Source organism: Arachis stenosperma, chromosome 3 (assembly GCF_014773155.1).
Source record: "Arachis stenosperma cultivar V10309 chromosome 3, arast.V10309.gnm1.PFL2, whole genome shotgun sequence".
Lineage (NCBI taxonomy): Eukaryota > Viridiplantae > Streptophyta > Magnoliopsida > Fabales > Fabaceae > Arachis > Arachis stenosperma.
This window is the reverse complement of record NC_080379.1, coordinates 15,242,010-15,264,935: the sequence shown is the minus strand read 5'-3', so window position 1 is coordinate 15,264,935 and position 22,926 is coordinate 15,242,010. Positions and strand designations below refer to the sequence as shown.

The 22,926-nt window shown below is 35.8% G+C and overlaps 4 protein-coding genes across 4 annotated transcripts; 2 read left to right on the top strand and 2 right to left on the bottom strand.

Annotated features, from left to right (window-relative positions):
- Window positions 1-1,190: 1,190 nt before the first annotated feature.
- LOC130969670 (phospholipase SGR2) lies at window positions 1,191-14,420 on the top strand. Its single transcript, XM_057895514.1, has 21 exons — window positions 1,191-1,674; window positions 2,275-2,375; window positions 2,491-2,685; window positions 3,457-3,612; window positions 4,326-4,397; window positions 4,522-4,674; window positions 5,247-5,297; window positions 5,518-5,688; window positions 6,627-6,776; window positions 7,335-7,400; window positions 7,486-7,995; window positions 8,933-9,005; window positions 9,111-9,199; window positions 9,385-9,457; window positions 10,146-10,248; window positions 10,669-10,762; window positions 10,846-10,908; window positions 11,928-11,976; window positions 12,646-12,743; window positions 12,923-12,969; window positions 13,804-14,420. The coding sequence occupies exons 1-21, from the start codon at window positions 1,461-1,463 to the stop codon at window positions 14,057-14,059; spliced, it is 2,784 nt and encodes a 927-aa protein (XP_057751497.1). The 5' UTR covers window positions 1,191-1,460; the 3' UTR covers window positions 14,060-14,420.
- A 401-nt stretch (window positions 14,421-14,821) lies between these two features.
- On the bottom strand, window positions 14,822-17,459 carry LOC130969672 (uncharacterized). The gene is made up of 4 exons (XM_057895516.1): window positions 16,786-17,459; window positions 16,614-16,667; window positions 16,066-16,191; window positions 14,822-15,498 (listed from the first exon to the last, which is right to left on the bottom strand). The coding sequence occupies exons 1-4, from the start codon at window positions 17,152-17,154 to the stop codon at window positions 15,319-15,321; spliced, it is 729 nt and encodes a 242-aa protein (XP_057751499.1). The 5' UTR covers window positions 17,155-17,459; the 3' UTR covers window positions 14,822-15,318.
- Window positions 17,460-17,782: 323 nt separating this feature from the next.
- LOC130968209 (chloroplast envelope quinone oxidoreductase homolog) lies at window positions 17,783-20,887 on the top strand. Its single transcript, XM_057893377.1, has 4 exons — window positions 17,783-17,978; window positions 18,099-18,243; window positions 18,344-18,435; window positions 19,899-20,887. The coding sequence occupies exons 1-4, from the start codon at window positions 17,886-17,888 to the stop codon at window positions 20,586-20,588; spliced, it is 1,020 nt and encodes a 339-aa protein (XP_057749360.1). The 5' UTR covers window positions 17,783-17,885; the 3' UTR covers window positions 20,589-20,887.
- Window positions 20,888-20,959: 72 nt separating this feature from the next.
- On the bottom strand, window positions 20,960-22,511 carry LOC130968210 (GCN5-related N-acetyltransferase 10, chloroplastic). Its single transcript, XM_057893380.1, has 4 exons — window positions 21,976-22,511; window positions 21,681-21,733; window positions 21,430-21,600; window positions 20,960-21,308 (listed from the first exon to the last, which is right to left on the bottom strand). Exons 1-4 carry the CDS (start codon window positions 22,357-22,359, stop codon window positions 21,092-21,094), a joined length of 825 nt encoding a protein of 274 aa, XP_057749363.1. The 5' UTR covers window positions 22,360-22,511; the 3' UTR covers window positions 20,960-21,091.
- Window positions 22,512-22,926: the final 415 nt, after the last annotated feature.

The window sequence follows — 22,926 nt, the reverse complement described above, 5'->3', positions numbered from 1 at the left end:
GGACTACAGGTCCAAAGACTTCATGTTTTGCAAGTGAGTCTAACTCAGCCTTCATGGCTTTGGCTTTATCCTTCTGGGATGCATTATTTTCACCCTCAATGGTATCTCTAAGATCCATTGAATCAAGATGGATTTCAGCATCTAGCTAGTATCCATGATAAATAGTTATTTCCAGATATATCAAGAGCATTGAATTCAAGATGAGAGAATTTCGACATAATGAAAATTTGTTACCTGAGTCTTTCTAAAATTTAATGAGAGTCTCGTGCTGATAACGTGTTGTGAAATAAATAATTAAGAAAAATACAAATATAAGATAGATGAATATAATACAAGTAATATATATATATATATATATATATATATATATATATATATATATATAAGTAGGATCATATGTAAAAGAGATAAAAGAGAATAAGAGAGAATATTGATATTGATTATTGATTGTGTATTGTATTAGAGGCTTAAGTCTCTATTTTATACATACATGATGACACTTTTTTAAACTATGTTAAATACATTCATTCTTAAAAAACTATATCTTATGAAAAGTGGACATTCACATAAGGTGTAATAAAATATTCTTATCACAATAATTTAGTAGTTTTAAGACGTTTTTATTAAAGATTTATGTGTCTTATCAAAATAACTTACCAAGTACTTAAATAGAGATCTATTTATTTTTGCTTAACATATAGTATTATGATAGTCACGTCAATTATTTTTTAAAATAATAAATTATTGAAAGTAAAATATTCGATCTAGAATTTATGAATCACGAAAATACCTATTAACATAAAAATAAAGATGATAGCTAAAAATTGTTATATGATTTCAATATATTTAATTAAATTATTTGATATAATACATGTATATAACTATTAGCTTTATGGAAGGAGCAATGCCATTTACTAATGTATAGGGTATTAATAGTTAATATGTACTAACCATCGAGTTATAATTGAAATAGCATAATCTTCTCATATTTATTTACTAAATTGTCAGTTTAAATTTCTCTATTTTTGATAAAAAAAGTTAATTATAATTATTTTTTTATATAATTATATACGCAATCAATAAAGATAAAAAGTAATTATTCTCATTAAAATGATTTTCCTGCATAAAAAATAAATTCATTTTCTTAATCTAATAATGTGTTGATTTTGGGTAGAGCCACCGGTGTTTGGCTGTTGGTGTATGGAAAATAGCATGTTTGAAATGATGAATGAAATGAAATTCACCTGACATTCAACGCACGCCATCTCTGTCATTCTCCCTCCTTCCCTTCTCTCTTTCTCTCTCAGTTTTGATTTACAAAGCAGAAAGAGAGGAATTAGAAAAAGGAAGAGAAACAGAATCGCTTCCAATTTTAGAATTGGTAGCTCACTCCAACCGAACGCAACAACAATACAACACCTTCCACCGTCAATCGGTTCTGATTTCCTCGGCGGCGGGCGATGGCGGAAGCGGAAGAGCACCGCCGCGGCGCTGAGGGAAGTAGCAACAGCCCTGACCCTGACTCGCTGAAGAACACGCCTTCCAACATTGCGAGGCTTGAAGACGTGATCGAGCATTCAAAAGCAAGGCACAAGTATCTTGCTCAGACTTCTAGCCCCTCCGATGGCGGTGACGTTAGGTGGTACTTCTGCAAGATCCCTCTCGCTCCCAACGGTATCTATTCTCTTCATTCAATTCGCCAATCTTGATATCCATACTTCACTATGCTTCTCTTTCATTTGTTTCTCTATGGGCCATTTCACTCACTGTTCAGCTACAAATCAACAGGGCCGTGCTTGGCTTTGGGTTTTAGACTTTTCAGTGTGATCTTTTAACTTGCATGAGACTCTGATGTTGCTTTTGCTTTTGAAATTGAACTTTGCTAGAAATGGCTTGCAGGGCCTTAGTGTATTAATGACTTAGTGAATATGTAAGTACGAAGTGATGTGTTTGATGAATTGTTGCACAAGAAAAGGAACCGTGTTGAGAAAAACCAAGCACGCATGCATAAACTGTCATTTAACTCGTTAACTTCCTGTGATTCGTATCAACATTTTTGAATCTTGTTCTTTTGATATGCTTTCGGAGTTTGTTTGTCTGTTCAATTAAAATGTGGAAGCATTGGCACTAAATTATCATTTAACTTATTAACTTCCTGTCATTCTCATCAACATTTTAGAATCTTGTTCCTTTTGATATGCTGCGGAGTTTGTTTGTCTGTTCATTAAAATGTGGAAGCATTGGTACTTGCACTCACCTGCTCTCTCGTTGCAGAGTTGGCAGCCTCAGTCCCGAGCACAGAGATAGTGGGGAAGAGTGATTATTTTCGTTTCGGCATGAGGGATTCTCTGGCAATTGAAGCAGCATTCTTGCAGGTCATTTTATAAAATGTATAGTTGGTTACTTTTTCTTCTACTTTTTTTTTTTACTTGAATCATGGATGGGATGATTTCTAGATAATGAGATTCTTTGTTGTATATGCATTGGTAGAGAGAGGAAGAGTTACTCTCTAGTTGGTGGAGAGAATATGCAGAATGTAGTGAAGGCCCAAGACAGCGACAAAGTACCAGTGCAAATTTAGATAAGCAGCACAATGAATCTTTGCTGGAGCGAAAAAAGTCGTTTCAACTTTTTGAAATTGAGGAAGAGAGAGTTGGTGTCCCTGTAAAGGGAGGACTCTATGAGGTATTTTGTTGTTTTTTGTGTCTTCTTTTCATAATGGTCTCAATGATAACTTTCTAGATTTATGTAGCACAATATGAGGAAATTTGGTGAGTTTTTAATGGAAAAACCTTAATGTTTTGCGGTAGAAGTGGCTTCTATATCATTCCTACTCTTGGGTGATTTATGGTAAACACCATAGTGCTTTCTAATCTTACTTTATTAGAAGGTGGATTAAAAATAAATGGAAAACAAATTTGGAAAACATACAATGTTTGTTTGAATTCACCCTTTTTCCCCACAAGAAAAACAGGTTCTTTCATGTCTTCATGATGCATGTCGTTTATTATTTGGTTTTTGATGCATGGTTCTAAATGCGGAGAGAGAGGATAGGAAAGGATCAAGTGTTTTTGGCGTAAATTTTTCATCAGCACTTGTTATATATTGCTTGCTTCTAAGGATATTTTTGGTGAGTAATTATATTAAGCACATAAAAGAATGGGCATTTCCTCAAGCAAGTTTTATGGGATAGGATTAAGTGTTTGGCCCTACTTTATGTAAAGTTCATTATCTTTTTAGAGGATGTTACCTCTTGGACATGTTGAGTAGTGGAGCTATATATATTTGGACTCGTGTGAGGTCCTCCAGTGTTTTTTGTATTGTTCTTCTATTCCTCTTAGGATATTATTCTTTGATCGAAAGAAAGAGAATGAAAAAAAAGAGGGAACATGACTTTTCTCTTGCTTGAAAATAACTAGAACTGATTTCTGAGGATGTGATTCTCAATCCATGCAGGTGGATTTGACAAAGAGACATTGTTTCCCAGTTTACTGGAACGGAGAAAATAGACGTGTTCTAAGAGGCCATTGGTTTGCTCGTAAAGGCGGGCTCGATTGGCTACCAATTCGTGAAGATGTTGCTGAACAACTAGAGATTGCTTATCGTACTCAGGTCATTCTAACTGTTTGTGTTAATGTTTTCCAACAAATAATCTATTCATAATTTTAAAAAGGCTTTAGCTGTGCATGTGGGTCTAATGTGAATTGCAAAATCATCTTCCATGTGCAACTCTTGCTCCTTTTTTATTTTATTGTTCTTTTCAAATTGTTTCTGGAAGGCTGTTTGATAGGGTTTTGTCCAATTGATATGCTTTTCTTGTTTATCCCAGTTTAGTACGTTATTACCTTCTGCTTTTTACAATTTTGTTTCTCGCCTTATACAATGTTTTGCAATCTATTTACAAAACGCCAAGGTTGTTATTATACTTCCGTTTCTTTAGTCTCTTTTTATTATCATTTATTGGAAATTGTTGTACAAGAAAAAAGATTATAAGATCAAGGGATTTATTATGATCCTGAAAGATAAAGAAAACAGAACAGCCAGAGATAACACTTAATCTTGTAAGTTTCATGGAGTTCACAAAGGTACTCATACAAATTAGCTGTGCGACAAAAACTTGGAAACCTCTTTACTCCGTGAAGATTCTAAATACATATCCTGGACATGTTAGCATCACACTTGTGTGAAGGAAGGAAAGGAAGGGTGTTGTTTGTTTTGTTGTTGTGAGAAAGAGAAGGGGGGGGGGGGTTAGAGGGTGATCGGCTTCAATTTGGGTTCTTCCCTTCGCCCAGAGTATAAGGTTTACGATTCATTGGTTTCTACAGGTTTGGCATCGTAGAACATTTCAACCTTCAGGTCTATTTGCAGCTCGAGTTGATTTGCAAGGCTCCACACCAGTATGTAGAATATCTCTAAAAGGATGATATGTTTTATTTATTTTGTTTTATAGATAGAGAATTTATTTATTTTTAAAATTGTAAATGACTGATGCTTCATTCTATATTGTTGTTAATCATGCAGGGTCTGCATGCACTTTTCACAGGAGAAGATGATACCTGGGATGCCTGGCTAAGTGTCGATGCTTCTGGCTTTTCTAGTTTTGTTAGTTTTAGCAGAAATGCAATCAAACTAAGACGTGGTTACTCGCCGTCAGATTCAGCAAAACCAACCCAGGTTTTTTTCTTCTTTTTTTTTTGTGTGTGGAGGGGGGGGGGGGGGTCTTACTACTAGAATGCATATAGGTACTAATAGTTATATATAACCATTTTGTCACAAAAAAGCTCCTCAATCTTTCCATAAGATACAACAACAGAGCCTTGTCCTACTAGGTGGGATTGGTTACATAGATTAAATGACGTCAGTGCTCCTTGTCATTAATCATGTCTAAACTCACCCCGCTCCTGTTTCTTTTCCCTTATGGATAGCAAGTTTGCCTTGGAATTTTATCTTCTCAATTATTGTGATTACAGAGGCGTGCTTATGTTGATATATAAATCTTGCTGTAGCTATGTCAGGGATGCCATTATTTCTTGGTTATTCTTTAATGCATGATTTGTTGTAGAAAATAAGAAACTGTATCATATTCAACACATGGCAATTCATATCGTAAATTTTAGTAAGTTGATTGCGATTATAATATTGTGGATAATTATCAGTTAATTGTTGAATAAACTTCAAGGCTCTTCTTTCTGGAAGCATACAAATAGAAATCAGTTCTATTGTTATTAACTTACAAATTTTAACAGGATGAATTACGGCAACAGAAGGAGGAGGAGATGGATGATTACTGCTCACAGGTATAGCCTACATTTATATTGTGTTCATCGTCATACTTTTCTTCTCCCTTTCAGTTAGCTCTTTGTGTTCTTGTCAGTCTCTAGAGCTCCATACCAATCTGCTAAAACTTGGAAACTTAGTTTTATTTCCCTTTGGAATTGGATTTGATCATATAATGCGCCTTCCCCTGGTCATAATTGGTTTGCTTCATATCAACTGTATGATAATAATTGTTTGTAGGTCCCTGTTCGACACTTGGTATTTATGGTTCATGGGATTGGTCAAAGGCTGGAAAAATCTAATTTGGTTGATGATGTGGCAAATTTTCGGCATATTACAGCAAGGCTTGCAGAACAGCATCTTACTCATCACCAACGTGGCACTCAAAGGGTCCTCTTTATACCATGCCAGGTATCTCACATGTTCTCATTTTTGTGTTCTGAGCCTTATATGAGATTTCCTGTTTTTTTATTTTATTTCATTATTATTATTATTATTATTATTATTATTATTTTGAGGCTTTTATCATTATTTTCCTTATATACAAAGTTAAGCTCTTTCTCATCTTGATTATCCATTGGACTGCATGTTGCAAAAATGGTCGAAACTGACATAGATACTATGCTAATCCATATTAAACCGAATTGAGACTTGTATTGTGAATCGAAGAACTATTTCCTGGCTTGTATGACCTGTATGGCTGTACCACATAGTTAGGAACTTGCATGAAATCCCATAATCTTCCTGGTGATCTCTGCAACAGTGTGGAAATGTTGTCCATTTCACTTGCTCTGTTTGATGAGTGTTTAGGCTTGCTCTTTGATTTTGTTTTTGTGGAGTTACGTGATGTTCTGATGTTATGGATTCAAAGTATCTTTTGCAATTTATACAGCATATGTAATCAAAGCTGGAATTACTTTGGATAGACTAGAGTCAAGTTCCAAACTTGGCAAATTCGCAAAATCTGCTGTATTTTTATGTGTGTAGGTGTGTGGTTTTATTTTTATTTTTTTTGGCTGTTGGGGGGGGGGGGGGGGGTTGTTCTCCTAATATGTGTGAGCAACCTGCACAATCTATCCTGAACGTCAGAATGAGAAATTCCCTTGAAATATAAGTTGAACATGAAAGAGAGGCCATTTTTCTAGACAGAACCAAAGCTTGTAGCATGTTTACAGGCAAAGAGAAATATATAAGTTGAAATCTTACGGGTTCTTCTACAAATCTGTGTACAAAGAGCACATTGCAAATTTTACGGAGGCCTCAATGCTTTTAATCATTGTGATTGTTTATGTTAATCATAATCTTTCATTTTATTTTGCTATATTTATTCATGAATTCATGTTATCTAGTGGAGAAAAGGTTTGAAGCTTAGTGGTGAAACAGCTGTTGAGAAAATAACTCTCGATGGGGTTCGCGGCTTGCGTGTTATGCTGAGTGCTACTGTTCATGATGTTTTATACTACATGAGCCCAATATACTGTCAAGACATAATTGACTCGGTATGTATGTGTGCACATATAGACATGCATACCTACATTGTCTTTTAAATCTTTAAAAATGATCAGATCTCGTTATTTCAACTTTTTCCTACTTTTTCCCCATTTAAAGATCAAATCTTACTGTTTTATTTTCAATTGACTGCAATAGCCCAATAACTTACTTTCTCACAATCACTTAGGTCTATTAGAATTGGTAAAGAAGGTATTTTTGTATTTTTCTGATCCTAGGGGCATTTATGATATTATATGGTTTCTGCTTTAATATCCCCTTGAATCAACAAACCATAAACTCCATTTTTGAAGAACTTTAGAGAGGATTACTTCTATGAGCCTCTTGTTGTTCTCAGAGCTGTTTTGGTAATTGCAAAAACAGCACTGTCAAACATACAAGTGGAAACATGATGCATTTTTTTTTTTAATTTCACGTGACAGCACAACAGATTTATCTAATTTCAAAAATTTCAGATGGAAAGTAACATTCTTGTTTCCTTCTTGATTTGGATGGTTTGTTTGGAAGATTTTTGTAACAGAACCCTTGATTGTGAAACCATTCTATAGGTATCTAACCAACTGAATCGATTATATCTGAAGTTTCTCAAGAGGAATCCTGGATATGATGGAAAGGTACACTATGAGGAAGTTTGCTTCATTTGTCCTCTATGCATTTTCAATATATATAATTATCTATTTTTGGCTGATTTTTCTGTAGATTTCTTTATATGGACATTCTCTGGGAAGTGTCCTTTCATATGATATCCTCTGCCATCAAAATAATCTGTCCTGCCCTTTTCCAATGGATTGGATGTTCAAGGAGCATGCTAAAAACGGGGAATCACTTCCTGATGAGCAAGACAGTCATTTTCACCATTCATCAATTAATAAGGACGACACTTTGAACACAGTGAACCCCTCCAATGAAAAGAACAGTATGCAGCAGATCATTCCCGAAGTAGAGAAAGAAAATTCAGAGGAATCGTTAGTTTCAGTTCCTGCCTCATCAAGTGAACACATCGCTGCTGAAACTGATGCTCCTAAACCAAGTAATGAGGGAGATGTTTCTGAGTTCCTTTCTTATTCTAGTGACATGCCTTCGGAGACATTCAATGGGTTGGATAAGTCTGAGAGCGCGAATGTTGGGCTATTGGCAAAGAGATTGTCTGAGGAAGAATGCCAGGGTACAGAGAACAAAGATGAAGTAATCAAGAAGCTCATGAAAGAGGTTAGTTTTCAGGTTCTACCTGTTCCTTTATTTGTAATTTTTCATTTTTAATGTTCTTTTCTGGAAACTTCCCCCTTTCAAGATAGTCAGGGAATCTAAGAAGCCATAAGATACAGAAGCACCCCTGCTGTTTATCCTTTACTTACTTCCCTTCAAGATGAATCGTTAATTCATGACAATCAATCAATTAATCATGTCAATTGCAGTACCATTATCATAAGCTGTTATTTGCTTGCCCATAATGGTTTGTTTTCTCTGACACCTCATCCTATTAAAGGTGTTTCTATGGAGAAAGCAAACACTCAGTCCATTGTAAATTTTAGGTTGGCTACCTCACCCTCCCCCCATACCCCCTTCTTTTCCACACACCCAGAGAAGTGGCAATGTTAAGTTCTTTTTACACTTATGGTTATGAGTTTGATTGCGTCCTGTGTGTGCTTATGAATTGTTAGTGTCTTGTTAGTATGTCAATATGTCCCATGGAATGGTGGGTTTGGCTTAGTAACTATGGTTTGGGAGTTATTTTAGTCTAATAACGTGTGGATATGAAGTTATTGTTCAATACTTAGTTTTGAATTCGCTAAGATGGCATTAACTTGAGAGGTATTGTCTTGAATTGTAAAATCTCTGCCATTTCTTGAATAAAACCTGGAATTATTAAGAACTTCATTATCGCCTGGTTTGTTACCCTGTAAAGATTTAGTCCTTAGCTGTGTTTCACTGTGCCTATTTTTGGTCTATTACTCCTAGTGGGTTGAATTTCTGAATTGGTCTGTGATACATGTTTATACTGGTATGAGAGCTTGAACTGTAAGATGGAGGCTGGGTTTGGTGTGTGCATATATACTACATACATGGCTTACTTACTTTTAGACTTATAAAATCAATGGAATGTTCTTGAATTAGTATGGTAATAACTTGTAATTTCGTTGTTTAGATTGATTCATTGAGAGCCTCTCTAGTCAAAATGGAATCACGAGGTGCAGGGCATATTGAAGAGTTGCAACCTGGTAGTTACTAGCTTGTGCTTGAACAGCTTAAAGTGTTTTCTTTGTTCTCTTTGAATTTCAATATATAACGCAAAATAGTTAAAGATGCTTATGTCAATATGGCAGTGCAACAGTTACCTGAAGGGTTATCTACGCCACAAGATGAATCAAAGAGTTATACCCCATATATCAAGTACACAAAGCTTCATTTCAAGGTATGGTAACAAATAAAAACCTTTGTTTCAGGTATATAATCTCTTCAGTATTTTCTACTGTGATGTATGTTTCCCTTTAGTATTTTAAACATATCCAATGAAAAAAAGATGGGTGCTTGCTAATTTCCATTTAAAATATGAGTTATATCTCGTTGATAATATGATTATTACTGCTTGTATGGCAGGTTGACACCTTCTTCGCTGTTGGATCCCCTCTTGGTGTATTTCTTTCTCTCCGTAATATCCGAATTGGCAATGGTAATAAGTTTTGAGCATGTATATACATAAATGGTGTGAATTCTATAGTGGCTATAATTATGATGGCTATGAAACTTTGTCAACACTTAAAAAAGTATTGCTAAAATTAAGGTCACACTTTTTTTTTCCAAATTAAAAAGCATTGGCAATAATAAAAAAATGTGACCTTAATTTTGGCTACAATTTTTAAGTGTTGCCAGAACTTTATAGCCACCATAGAATGTAGAAATTTTATTTCTAGTCTTGAAGTTCCTTTTACAATAGTGCACATTTTATACTATATTGCTCTGTTTCCACATTGATGAACCATTTGTAATGGAAGTATGATTTAGAGACCATATAAGGAGTATGCAAATTGAGGGTTAGCCTTAGTGCAAAAGGTTTCTGCCTTGTGACTTAGAGCTCACAAGTTGAGTTTCTCTGCTTGTGGAAATAAGACTGCACGTACTATCCTTCCTAATCTCCATTGGTTCAGATCTTGTTCATTGGGCTCCCCTGCTTTGACCATGTTTCTTCTAAAACTTTCTTTCATTCAAATTCATTTGACACTATTAGATTAAGTTGGAAATAGGAAGTTGGGAATATCAAACCATATTACTTTATTGGATAAGTGCTAGTCACCTATAAACATACAAGCTTCAATTGTATTGATGTAAATTAAGACAAAACTCTTTCCTCATCATTCTAGGCAGAGGTCAAGAATATTGGGAGCAGGAAAATATAATCGAAGAAATGCCAGCTTGTCGTCAGATGTTCAACATTTTTCACCCCTACGATCCAGTTGCATACAGGTTTGTTATATTTTCATCCCCAATGAAATTCCCTAGTAGGCTTTTTTATTTCTTGCCGCCAGTTGTTTTTAAATAATCCCTTAATTATGCTCAAATTCTATGTATTTGCTAAATCCCGTTGCTGCTATTTGAATTTGGAACATCACTTTAATATATAGATTTTGCAACAAGAGGGGTATTATATTAGGGTGGGAAAAAAGGTATATATCTAACAAACTGCTCCACATTGTTTGAACATGGATGTGAGGACCTTTGTCTTGCTACTTGCACACTGGCTTGTGGGATTGTTAATACCGATTCAACATTATTTTACTAATTTTCTTTCCAAAATATATTACTTTAATATTCTATCTGAGGATTTAGAAAAATATATGACATCATAAATGCTATTTTTATCCCCCCAAAAAAATATCACTGCAGGATAGAACCACTTGTCTGTAAAGAATACATTGGCAAACGTCCTGTTTTGATTCCATATCACAAAGGAGGAAGAAGGTTGCATATTGGATTTCAGGTAAGGCAGTATAGATGCTTGTACCATGTGAATGCACTGGACCACTGTATTTGTCTCAAATAATCCCCTCAATCTTGGTGTAGGAATTTACTGAAGATTTGGCAGTTCGCACTCAAGCAGTGAAGAATTATCTGAATTCTGCAACGGTGAGCATCTTTTCTATAAGAATAACCAAGTGGAGGGATGGCATACAGATTAGGCTAGATGACTAAGAATTACGATTATTTATTCATTTCATATCATCCTTTCTCCCTGTTACATTTTCCCCTTCTATAATATCCATTTTTTAATCTTTTTTTCTATTATTTTCCCTAGCTTTTCATGTTTCATGTGCATTGTGCACAGAAAATGTGCAGTTTTCATTTTTGTCTCTGAATTCATTTGAAACACTCGTGGAGTTAATTTTTGTTTAACCATGGGGGTATGAATTATATAATTTCCATATAAAGAGTTGCTTCCCTAATATTTAAACTGATGTCCAGTGGTTAAGATTACTTGTCACCTTGACCACTTTTTTGGTTAAAAGCAAGAGGCTTTATCAGAGAGAAGTACATTTTTTGAAAAAAAAAAAAGAATAATAATTAGATATTCCTCTGTTGGCCAAATCAGCGTGAAAAGTTTTAAGAAACATAATGCAATTAGGTTCTGTCCTCGTATTTCTGTTGGGGTGAGTTCCTTTATTGGGATTTTGGATTAGGAGTCAAAGGCTGACCATAAAGCAATGTATGTTACTAATATCTGCTACCCTTATTGGAATCCTAAAGGGAGAAAGAAAGTGAAGGAGAACACATTTGGAGTAATGTTCACGAAATATAGGACCACCTAAGCAGAGATGTTAATAATAACTACGAAGATTGCAGCTACCATAGTGGTTTTCTAAGTTTCGAATGTGAAATTTATGAGTTTTGATTGCTTTGTAAACTTGCTAGCTTAGAGTTTGGTTCATGGGTTGGTCGACAATTCATATTGGGAGAATATACTAGTAAGCTAAAGTGTATGCAGGTTTGTTACAAATGCAGCTCAATATAGACAATTTGAAGCTTAATATTATTTTAGGACATAAAATAAATTATGTAATTCATCAATTATGATGGTTCTGCTAGATTGAACAGAAAACATATTGTTTAGCTTTGTAAAATGATTGTTATTCATGATTTTCGAGCAGGTTAAGGTCCTCACAGTTTGTCAATCGACAAGCATGGACAACCAAGAAGGTAATATTGTCTTTCAGGATCCTTTTCATTTGATAACTTCATTTTTATGAGCTAATGTTTTCCGATTTCATATAATAAGGTTGTTTTTAAGACTGTTGATATAGTAGCTGTTAAAATGGATTTTTGTAATCTTACAGCTTTTCCCATTTGCATTTTATTTAGAAGTGGCTTTTCTTAGTTCCTTTTGCCAGGGTTGTGATAACTAATAACCATGCCACAGACATGGTAGTCAGTCTTGTGGGAGTAAGTTTCATTCGCTGACTTTTTGGTAAATATTATTTCACCAAAAGAAATGTTGAACTTTAAAGTCATGTGATGGCTATATCTATGAACATTTAGATTTTTATAACCTAATGGGAATGTGCGAAATTCCACAATAACTGTAAAAAGCATTGCAAGCTGATTTCAGCTTTAACAAGTTATAAAACTTGACTACTTGAGTTCAAATTAAATCTTGCTTCTGTTCTTAATGCAGATATTTATGGTCCTCATCTATAGTCTTTATTGTAGAATGTAAACTGAAAATAATATAACAATACCAAACATGTTGTGTTTGATAGTTTGACTCTGATTTTGCAACTTTATTGGTCTCGTGGTTATTAAATCATTTATTCTTGATTAATGCTATAACATAATTGTGACAATTTTTTCTTGGCTCCTGTATTGCAGATGAAAATCCAGAAGTGGAGGAAGAGCCATCATATGGGTCTTTGATGATGGAGAGGTTGACAGGAAGCAAGGACGGACGAATTGATCACATGCTACAGGTATGGAGTTGTTCCAAACTAACAATCTGCTACTGCTATTGTTGACCCACTACTCCAGTGTCAGAAGTCTTGTGCAAACCAAGATCATACATAACTGATTTCTGCAAAATTTGCTGCTCCAAAATTAACTCATTCAAATTCTTTTTCTTTATTCATTTGATTTTCTGTTTGATATACAGGATAAGACATTCGAGCATCCATATCTGCAAGCCATTGGATCACATACGTAAGTGCTTCATTTAGAATTTGTGTAATTATCATACTATCAAGATTGTAGTCATTGGAAGTGAATAAAATGAAGCAACTGGGTGATTATTTTAATTGTTAAGTTATATATATATATAACAATTCTTATTTCTTGTCTGGTGGCCATGGATTCTAATAACATAAACAACCTCTTTGCTTATGTTAGGCTACATACATCTGATCCTCTGTAGACTTGTAATTGGAGTTTGCTTAGAATATCTTTGTGATTTGTTTAATTTGTTCTCTAGTTGTTAACATAATACACTATTGGTTGTCTGTGTAATTTTGATAAGTATAATTTTGATGCAAGTTTAGATGACTTTTTAAGTAGTGGGTTTGGAAATTAGTTATTTTTGCTGACATGGCAATACACGATTGGTTGTCTGTGTAAAATTCTTTTACATTGACAGTACATGAACATGAAATTCATAAAGATATGTTTAAAATTTATGTAAAACAATAACATATTGCATTTTTTCTTATGTCCCTTGAGCCAATTACATGGCCAGTGGCTCAATTGCCACGTTATATATACCGGGACAATACACAGAACAATCTATTTTAAAATCAGATCCAATGTGGTGATGAGTTGATTCTCTTCCTTAAACATAGCATAGATTAGATTTAGAATTGATGTGCCTAATCATAAGGGTCTTCTCTGCAGCGGGAAAGACATGGTTAATATATGTTTTGGAGCTTCAGTGTCTATTATTTTATTACTAGAAAGAGAATGAATGATTTGACAGAAATATCATGGATTTTGTGGTGTTATTCTTATAACTGATAACTGAACCATTTTTTTTGCTCTGTACAGAAACTATTGGCGGGATTATGACACTGCTCTTTTTATATTGAAACATTTGTATCGAGATATACCAGAAGACCCCAACTACTCGGATGCATCAGGCACAGGCACCTCAAAGTACGAGAGTGGTTCTACTGGCTGGTTTGATAGGAGAGAGACTGTTGAGGAAGAAGTTCCCTTGACATTCTCTGACAAGGTAATGGTGAGAAACTTCTCAAGCAAGGCTAGAAGGATTATACAGAAGCGCACACCTTCTAGTTTCTAAATAAATGCAAGGCTAGAGATGTAACTGCATCAAATCACTGCTTTGTGAATGTGGCACATGCTGATACGAGCATTGCTCTCAATCATTCATCCGTACTTGCTGTTAATGCCTCTAACAATGTAATTGCAATTGTGTAATTGTCAAAGAATGTACACTAGAAGTAGAAGGATTCATCATCTTAGAGTTGTCCGATATGGCTGACTAGTGTAGTGGTGAATTGTTCCATTCTCCAATGTACATAGGAGGAGAAAAGAGCGGGGGAAGTCATACTTGTACCTTTTGTTTACGAACTGTATAATCATGGTCCTTAGAACAAATTGCTATATAATGAAATGATTGTTCTTCACTGTGTACACTTAAATCAGAGACATTTTATATATGGCAAAACCTGAGCAATTGAGTATAGTCCTGGGGAAAACACAGAAGTAAGGTATTAGGAGAGCATTATAACGTTTTTCCATATTGTAGATTGAGCTTTCGGCCATTTTTATGACCACAGTGGTACAGTCTACGGATGAATCGGGGCTGCTTCGGTTTCTGGTTTGGATGGGCAAATTATTCCCCATTCCAGCCCACCTCCCTCCCTATCGGAAGACTCATTTGGAATCCAAGTCCATTCACACCAACTTACTCTAGACAAAGATACGATTTTAACTTCTAATTCTGTGATGTTACTTCGTTGAAGGAAAAGACCTTGCAAATAGAATACGTTTTCGTAATAAAGAGACGCAACCCGCAAAATCGGAAACATGACAATTAAAGGACCAAATTTAGTAAAAATATAATTATTTGGAATCAGAGATCTTTGAACATTCAAAATAGTCAACATGCAAGGGGCATTCCCCTTTGTCCATTTCAAAGCATAATCCTAAAGTCTGTTAAGTAATGACATGCTTCTTGATGATGGTAATATTATGTTTGCCCAAACATCTTGCTGCAAAATTGATGCTATCTGCCGACAACGTTCACAAATTGATGTGGCCCCAGAAAACTGTTTGCACCGGAAACTGGCTGTTACTTTTTCATTTGTCTTCCAATTTTCTTTTAGTGTTTGGTTTCTTCTTTCCGATCTCAGGTTTCATCGTACAAGGAAAAATTTACAAGTGCATACAACTAACACTACAAACACTTGTACAGCAAATATATAAGAACAAACTCCAATTATAAAGAAACCGGAAACATAATTAATGAATTGAAGCTGATCACATTATGTTTGCAAAGTCAAATCCATAGTGATATTCACCAACTCCTACATGTCTTCATTTCTCCTCAAAATCAACATCAATAATCTCAGGGTCTGACTTAGATGCAGAGGTTCTTTTACCATCTCTTGAAGAGAAATCCCCTTTAGGTTGCCACACAATGTTGCCACAGCTTGTACATCGAATTATTTGGCTCTTAAGACCAACAAATTGCATCTTACAAGCTGGACAATTTCCCTATACAGATTTAACAACATTTTGAGCCTATAAAGTGCATAAAACATTATAATTGAAATGATCGTGACTTTAGACCACTAGAGCAACTTGAGCTATGTGCCACATAAATAACAAGTCCAAATAATTTGATCCAATGTGTTTAACGTCGATGGCAACTGCCAGCATGGTGAGAATTAACTGAGTGCTAAGTTGCAAAAATAATTTAACAAATGCAGCTCAAGTATAAATGCATGAACATTTAAACATCAAGTAAAAATGAAAACATAGTACAGATGATTCAAGGGAAAAAAAGTTATTTCATTGAACACAGAAGTTTTCTTGGTCGCAGTTAAAACAAGCTTGCCCAGTTCAGAGTCTACAGGTTGTCAATGAGGCCATCATGTTAAATTATTTTTGGTGTACTTATTGTTTGCACGCCTTCTTTCCTAAAGAGAATTTCACCTACCTGGTCATGGCCACAAGTCATAACTGCTATTGAAGTGATGTACACTACTCTAAACAGCACAATTCAGAAGTTATGCACATGCTTGAACGCATTAAAAATTGAAAGGCAATGATTCCTCATACCTGAATAGCTAAATTGTTAGCCAATGTCCCTATGAGAAGAGGACCAGCAAATGGAAGTACCCATGTTGCAATAATCAAGATTCGAAAAAGCCAACCAGACAATGCAAACCAGATGAAGAAAGTTGTCTGAAAGGGGGAATTGACCAGTCAGATCAAGGTCGAGAAACTGAACTAAAAAATCACATGTATACTTAGACGAGTTGGTGCACACTTAAGCATGATTCAAAGGGTTTTTTCTTCCTTTTTGTAGAATAAAAATAATAACTAAAGCTTACATATCTTCAAAGTAAGATCAAATAAAGTGATTAGATCCAGTGTGCCCTTTGGAGAAAGTAAAGTTAATTAGATTCACAGGTTATGGCAGCATTAATGGAGAAAATGTTTACAATGAATTCTATGGGACTCAATTTTTGGAACCTAATGTATGGTTTAATGCTCAAGTTAAATCTCGCATTTCACATGGCCTTTGTAAATAAATCTACATGAAATATTCCTATCTAGCATCTTAACCCAGAAATAAAAATTTTGAATTTGAGTGATATACTTACCACGACGCCCTTTCCCACTGGACTATCCAGAAATTTATTGAGCTGCACCCTGTACTGAACCACACACACACGCACAAAATAACATAAACCCTAAGAATATAAGATACCGAACCAGTAACCACCACATAACTAAGATCATCAATGCACAAAAGAAGGGAAATAATGAAAAGACCTGAGGCCAATTTCTTCTGAAATCCATGGTGAAGTTGCGCCATCGGAGGCTAATCTCGAAGTCGCGATCAATCTCACGTGCTCGGTCAGCGGCAGCCCTGGCCACCGAGGAGAGGCGGTTGGAGAGGGCGTAGCGGCGGTCGAGGCGCTCAGCGGTTTTCTTCGCTTCGAAGATGAAGCGCTCCATGCCGTCGTTGGCGCCTCGCCACGCGTCCTTCCATGCTTCCCCGGAAGCCATACGCTTCGCGAAGCTGTCCATGTCGCTCCGGCGAAAGGCTTCGACTTTGAAGGTTACAATTTGGCGATGGCGGCGCTGCAGGTTCGTGTTGGGCGGTAGCAGAGGTTGCCACCGCAGAGCTGTGGTGGCCATGGCAGTAGCTCCCGTTCTTCAGAATCGGCAAAACGAAGAAACAATTATCGAAGAAACCGGAAATTGGAGAATACAACACTCAATTTTAGAAAACCACAACACAAGACAAGGGCTTTCACTTTTCACTATTCAGAACCCAATTTGAGATAACGTGACCTTACAACTCAATAATGATAATTAACAGTAATAAAATTGACTAATACAACACAGAAGAAAAAATAGAACATAATAGTATTTATATCATTCATTATTCATTTTAACAAAACAAATGTTCACATTTTCAACTCCAATAAAATAAAATAAATATTTGATTCTAGCATAAAATGGACAGATATTTTTTTATTAGGCAATTGGAAATCAGTGGATGATCAAACAGGGAGACAATTTCTTTCTTAAGAAGATTATTTATTACTTTTAAAAGAATTCGTCAATATTTGTGACGTGATTTCAATATTTACAATGCAATTCAAGTTTATCAGATGTGACTTGCATATTTGCAACGATTGCAAAGATATTATGTGGTAGGCATGTATGCCACGTGGAAATTAATGTATATGATATTTATTTCATTGAAAATTCGTGAATTAATTACCATGGAATTTTCAAATTTCATTTTTATATAAAAGCAAACAAATCTGACAGATATTATACTATCTTTCCAAACACGTCTTCTACCTCAAAACAGTGACAGCATTTGGATTGAATTGAATTTGGTTGCGACGTGATAGTGAATGTCGTCGTTGACATCCCTCTCCGATAAGGCCACCAAGCTTATGCGAGCTCTCCAGTACGATTCCTACGGCGGCGGTGCCGCCGGTTTGAAGGTACCTCCCTCGTCTTTGTTTTTTTTTTAATCAAAATTAAAACTTGATGGTCGTTTCAATCCAAATTGAAGTTGTTTGATTTTGATTCGGGAGTGAGAAACGATTGTAATTTGTAAGCAGCATGTTGAAGTTCCGGTTCCTACTCCGAAGAGCGGTGAGGTTTTACTGAAACTGGAAGCAACTAGCATTAACCCTGTTGATTGGAAGATTCAAAAGGGCATGCTTCGCCCTCTTTTCTTACCGAGAAAGTTTCCCCACATACCCTGTAATTATGCTAATGCTAAATCTTCTTCTCTATTTACCTCTAATCCGCAGTGTTCTGGTTTATTTATTTGACAATTCGTGTTTAATGTTGCTGCAATCAGGTACTGATGTTGCAGGAGAGGTTGTAGAGGTTGGACCACAAGTTAAAGATTTTAAAGTTGGAGACAAAGTCATTGCTAAACTCGGTCATGATGTAACTTTCTCTATCTTTCACTTGTTAATTGCTTTCGATTAAAGTTCCGGTGATTTCTGTCTACTGTCTACTCTAGCTAGGGGGTTAAAATTGTAAGCTTGATTATATATACATTGTTGTTCACAAATGGCAACACTTCTATCAAGTAGAAGAGAAAAGAGAGATAGATAGGGTTAAATGGACTTTCTTTTTCAATTTCTTATAATTTCAAATGGTTACTAGCTACACTCTGAAGGTGCAGCAGGAATAAAAGAAAACAACAGAATCCACACTAATATATCCACATAGATATCTCTTCTATTAGCCTTCTAAGTTCTAACCCTATGCCACAATTCAATTCAAGAAAACAACAGCTAGCTTCTCGGGTCTCCAGTGCTATCTCAACACACAAGAAGCTGAACAGAGCAAAATCCTTCTTTTTTCTGCGTGTTTTCTCTCTGTCTCTGAACCATTCTTTTTTCTCTTTAAAACATAGTTGCAGCTGAATCTTTGTTCTGATGCTGCTTCATCATTTCCTTATATCCATGACAGTTGTAGTAAGTTGGATGAAATTATAAAAGATGTTTCAAATATTCCATTGTATTCAACAACTCCAAAGCATACTGAAATACCCATTCCAATGCCATCATTTCCACCATTTTTCTGAGTTTGAATCTTCATAATCACCTATCATGTAAAGCAGCCCTTTTCCATTCGACAAGTATCCCCCTAAAGCATATCTTCTTCGATTTGCATCATGAATACAGCACACCCACCATTCCACCTTAATTTCTCTTCTGTGTTCCTCATGACTGCCATGCCCTCCTTTTGGATATCTATCTTCCTCTATTTGATCTTCCTTCTCCAAGCTCCGTGAACTTGGGCCTTCTCCTTGTTTTTTTGATAATCTGTTAACTAGGGAATATGAGCATACACTTGAGCCCAGTGTTTGGAATGTATGCTTGATTCTAGGTTTTCGGGATAGACACAGTAAATCATTCAAATTTTAAGAATTAGGTGGAAAAAGGTAAGAAAGTAGGGGGTGAACACAAACAAATTGCAATTCACTAATTCAGTGAAGCAGTTCTAAATAGCTGTGATGTAAGACAATAGTCTCATACTTCTCTCTATATTATATAAAACACGTCTGCTAAGAAAACATGTGATACTTTTTGGAACACATGAGAATAAAACGGGTACCCCCAGTGCCCCAAGCTCTGACAATTGTGGGGTTGGAGAGGGTTTTATGTATGTGGCCTTAACCCTAATAGAGAGGTTGATTTTGTGACACAATCTGAAGATCACCTTTCCCCATTTTTGTTCTAGTTTTCCTCCCGTAAACTAATAAATGATAGCCCCTAGATGGAAGAGTATAATTTAACTTTCTGAAACCTGTAAATTTTCCAAGTTTAGATCGTTGTCCAACATACCCTAGGATAATATTTCCAATATCTATTTTATGTGTTGTTTGTTTTGAATGGCAGTATGGAGGTGGATTAGCAGAGTATGCCGTTGCTAGTGAGAGCTTAACTGCTATCAGACCAGCAGAAGTCTCGGCTGCTGAAGCAGCAGCTCTACCTGTTGCCGGTCTCACTGCTCGTGATGCCCTCACTGAAATTGCAGGAGTCAAGCTTGATGGGTCTGGCCAGCAAAAGAACATATTGGTAACTGCTGCTTCGGGTGGTGTAGGTCATTATGCTGTTCAACTAGCAAAACTAGGGAACACACATGTGACAGCCACTTGTGGGGCTCGCAACATCGAGTTTGTTAAGGGCTTAGGAGCTGATGAGGTTCTTGACTACAAGACGCCAGAGGGGGCAGCTCTAAAGAGTCCATCAGGCAAGAAATATGATGCTGTGATACATTGTACAACCGGAATACCATGGTCAACTTTCAGTCCTAATTTGACTGAAAGTGGGAAGGTAATCGATTTGACACCTAGCGCGAGTTCTTTGTGGACATTTGCTGTGAAGAAAATTACCTTTTCCAAGAAGCAGCTGGTGCCATTCTTCGTTACTATCAAGCGGGAGGGCCTGGAGCATATGGTTCAGTTAGTGAAGGATGGGAAAATCAAGACTGTTATTGACTCTAGGTTTCCTTTGAGCAAAGCTGAAGATGCTTGGGCTAAGAGCATTGATGGCCATGCTACTGGAAAAATCATTGTGGAGACATAAGCTCTGTTTGCTTGCAGTTTCAGTATTTCTGTGTATCCATGTATGGTGCAAGGTATATAGATGTGAATAAGCAGCATATGGTATGCTGCTGTTTTTATGTATTCTAGTGTTTGGAGTGTGTCATTCCCTTGCTGTTTGTAAATGGTAAGATCTCTTTTTTTTTTTGGGTGTGTGATATAAGATGCTTTATTAGGGAAATCAGTCAAGTCTTTTACCTGGATTTTATTTGTTTTATTTCATTTTCATTTTTGGGGTGCTTGTGTTAGTATGTAAAAACAGTTCATCTCTGCTGTTACGCACTTTCCCCTGTTGTTTAGTTTATTGCATACGAATTTTAGTAAAAGGGTTTGCTAAAAGTTTGAGGCTTCTCACTTGAAAAGCATATTTTGACAGCATGAGAATTACAAAATAGTTATACTATCACAAACTATGTACTTATGATATACTTTGCTCATCTTGATGTTTCGTTTGGATGTAAGATGTCTCAAAACTTATACATTAAGCTAACTAGTTCTTTTAATCATAAGAACACGACATTTTCGTCCAATCCAATTACTTGTCCATGGTGGATCTCTAGACACAACATGGTATCCTGCATTTGTGTACAATTTGCGTGCACCAAGATCTTCTTCATAAGCCCGAAGTGCAAGAAACTCGTGACCCCACAGAATGGAAAGCTTGTCGCACGCTTTCAACAATGCAGTAGCTATTTTCCTCCTCCTGTAGTCACCAGTTAGTTTCATAAATACACACTTAACAGCACAACCAGTTAGTAAATACACACTTAACAGCACAACGAAAACCAAATAAACTAAGTCTATATTAGATTTCACTTAGTTACCTGAATGTTTTGGAGACTGCTATTCCTGATATGTAAAGGTACTCTTGTGCTTCAGCAGGAAGATGTTGAAGCACATCTCGGTCTCTTAAGACAGTGACATCTATGACCCCTACAAGTTGTTTTTGTGAATCTGCATCTTCTGTGGCTGCCTCAGCCACCAAACAAGCATACCTACACAAACAACAATTGTCAATTCTTGATATTTCTCTCTCTGTTATTTTCTTTAGAAGTTCAGATGTTCACAAATTTACCTATTGGGAGGTGAGTTATTAAGCTTGTACATGAGCCCAGAAAGCACTTCCGCCTACTTGCATATTGTAAATGCATCAAATTCACAGTGAACTAACGAAGTGATTTCTTTTAGAATTTAATTTTGATATTCGTAAAACAGTTTTGCACGGAACGCTAGCTACATCAATAGAACTATTTGAATGAATAGTAAAAAAAACTAATGCAATTGAATGAGTACAAAAAATATTTTACATAATCAGTTCTTGTATCTGGTTGAAAAAGAAAAAAAAATCATAAGAGAAGCAAAAGATTGACCTTAAAGAATTGAAAGAACAAGTCATTAAAAAGAGCCACAGGCTCATGGAACGCTTCTGCCTGAATTAGAGCGGCTTTCCCTGTCTCATCTTTATTCTCAACAAGCCTCCTTACCTTCCATCCATATTCACACACCAAATACTCGAGTTGCTGCTTAAGCTTCTCACCAGCGTTCTCAATCTGCTGCTGCAGACTCAAATTCTGATCTGCACGAGATAACTGAGAAGTACTACTTGTGGTGGTGCATTGCAACACAAAGCCGCCGCTACTCCTTCTCACACTACTGCAACATGCATTTCTGGAAACTGCTCTGGAATCAAGAAAGATTTCTGAGCAGAAAAGCTTGTGTGAAGTGGTGGGGTTGCATGCCAGTAAATAAGCCATACATAAATGCAACCAAACAAAGAAAGAAAACAAGATAAGCAAGCCTATTCGCTACATAACATAGCCTTCTTGCTGGTGCTGGGTGATGTCAGATGCAGGATCCATTACAGGATTCGGAGTGGGACCACCAGTTCTTGCTTTTGTGGACTCTCTTGCTCTCTCTGACTGTGCCTCTCAAATATATAGGCCACGTGGATTCATGCCAGCCAGGGAAAACTGAAAGAATGTCATTTCTATATTCGAAGTAGTGATTCTCTTGCTGCTCGTCGTATATAAAGGTTACAGTGATAATTAGAAAATTTGTTACAAATGTAAATAGATTCATGTTTAATTTGATGGATGTATAAAATTATTTTATATTAATAATATATTAAAATTAAATTTATATATTATATTTCATTTATTGCATTGTATTAAATTTTAAATAATTAACCCTATTTTATTTTAATTAAAAAATTATATTTTAGCAATTTTCGATATGTCTTTTAATATTAGCTCAGATAATAATCTTTAGGTCTTTTTATATTCTTTATAATTTTTTCTTTTTAAAAAAATCATTAGAATTGT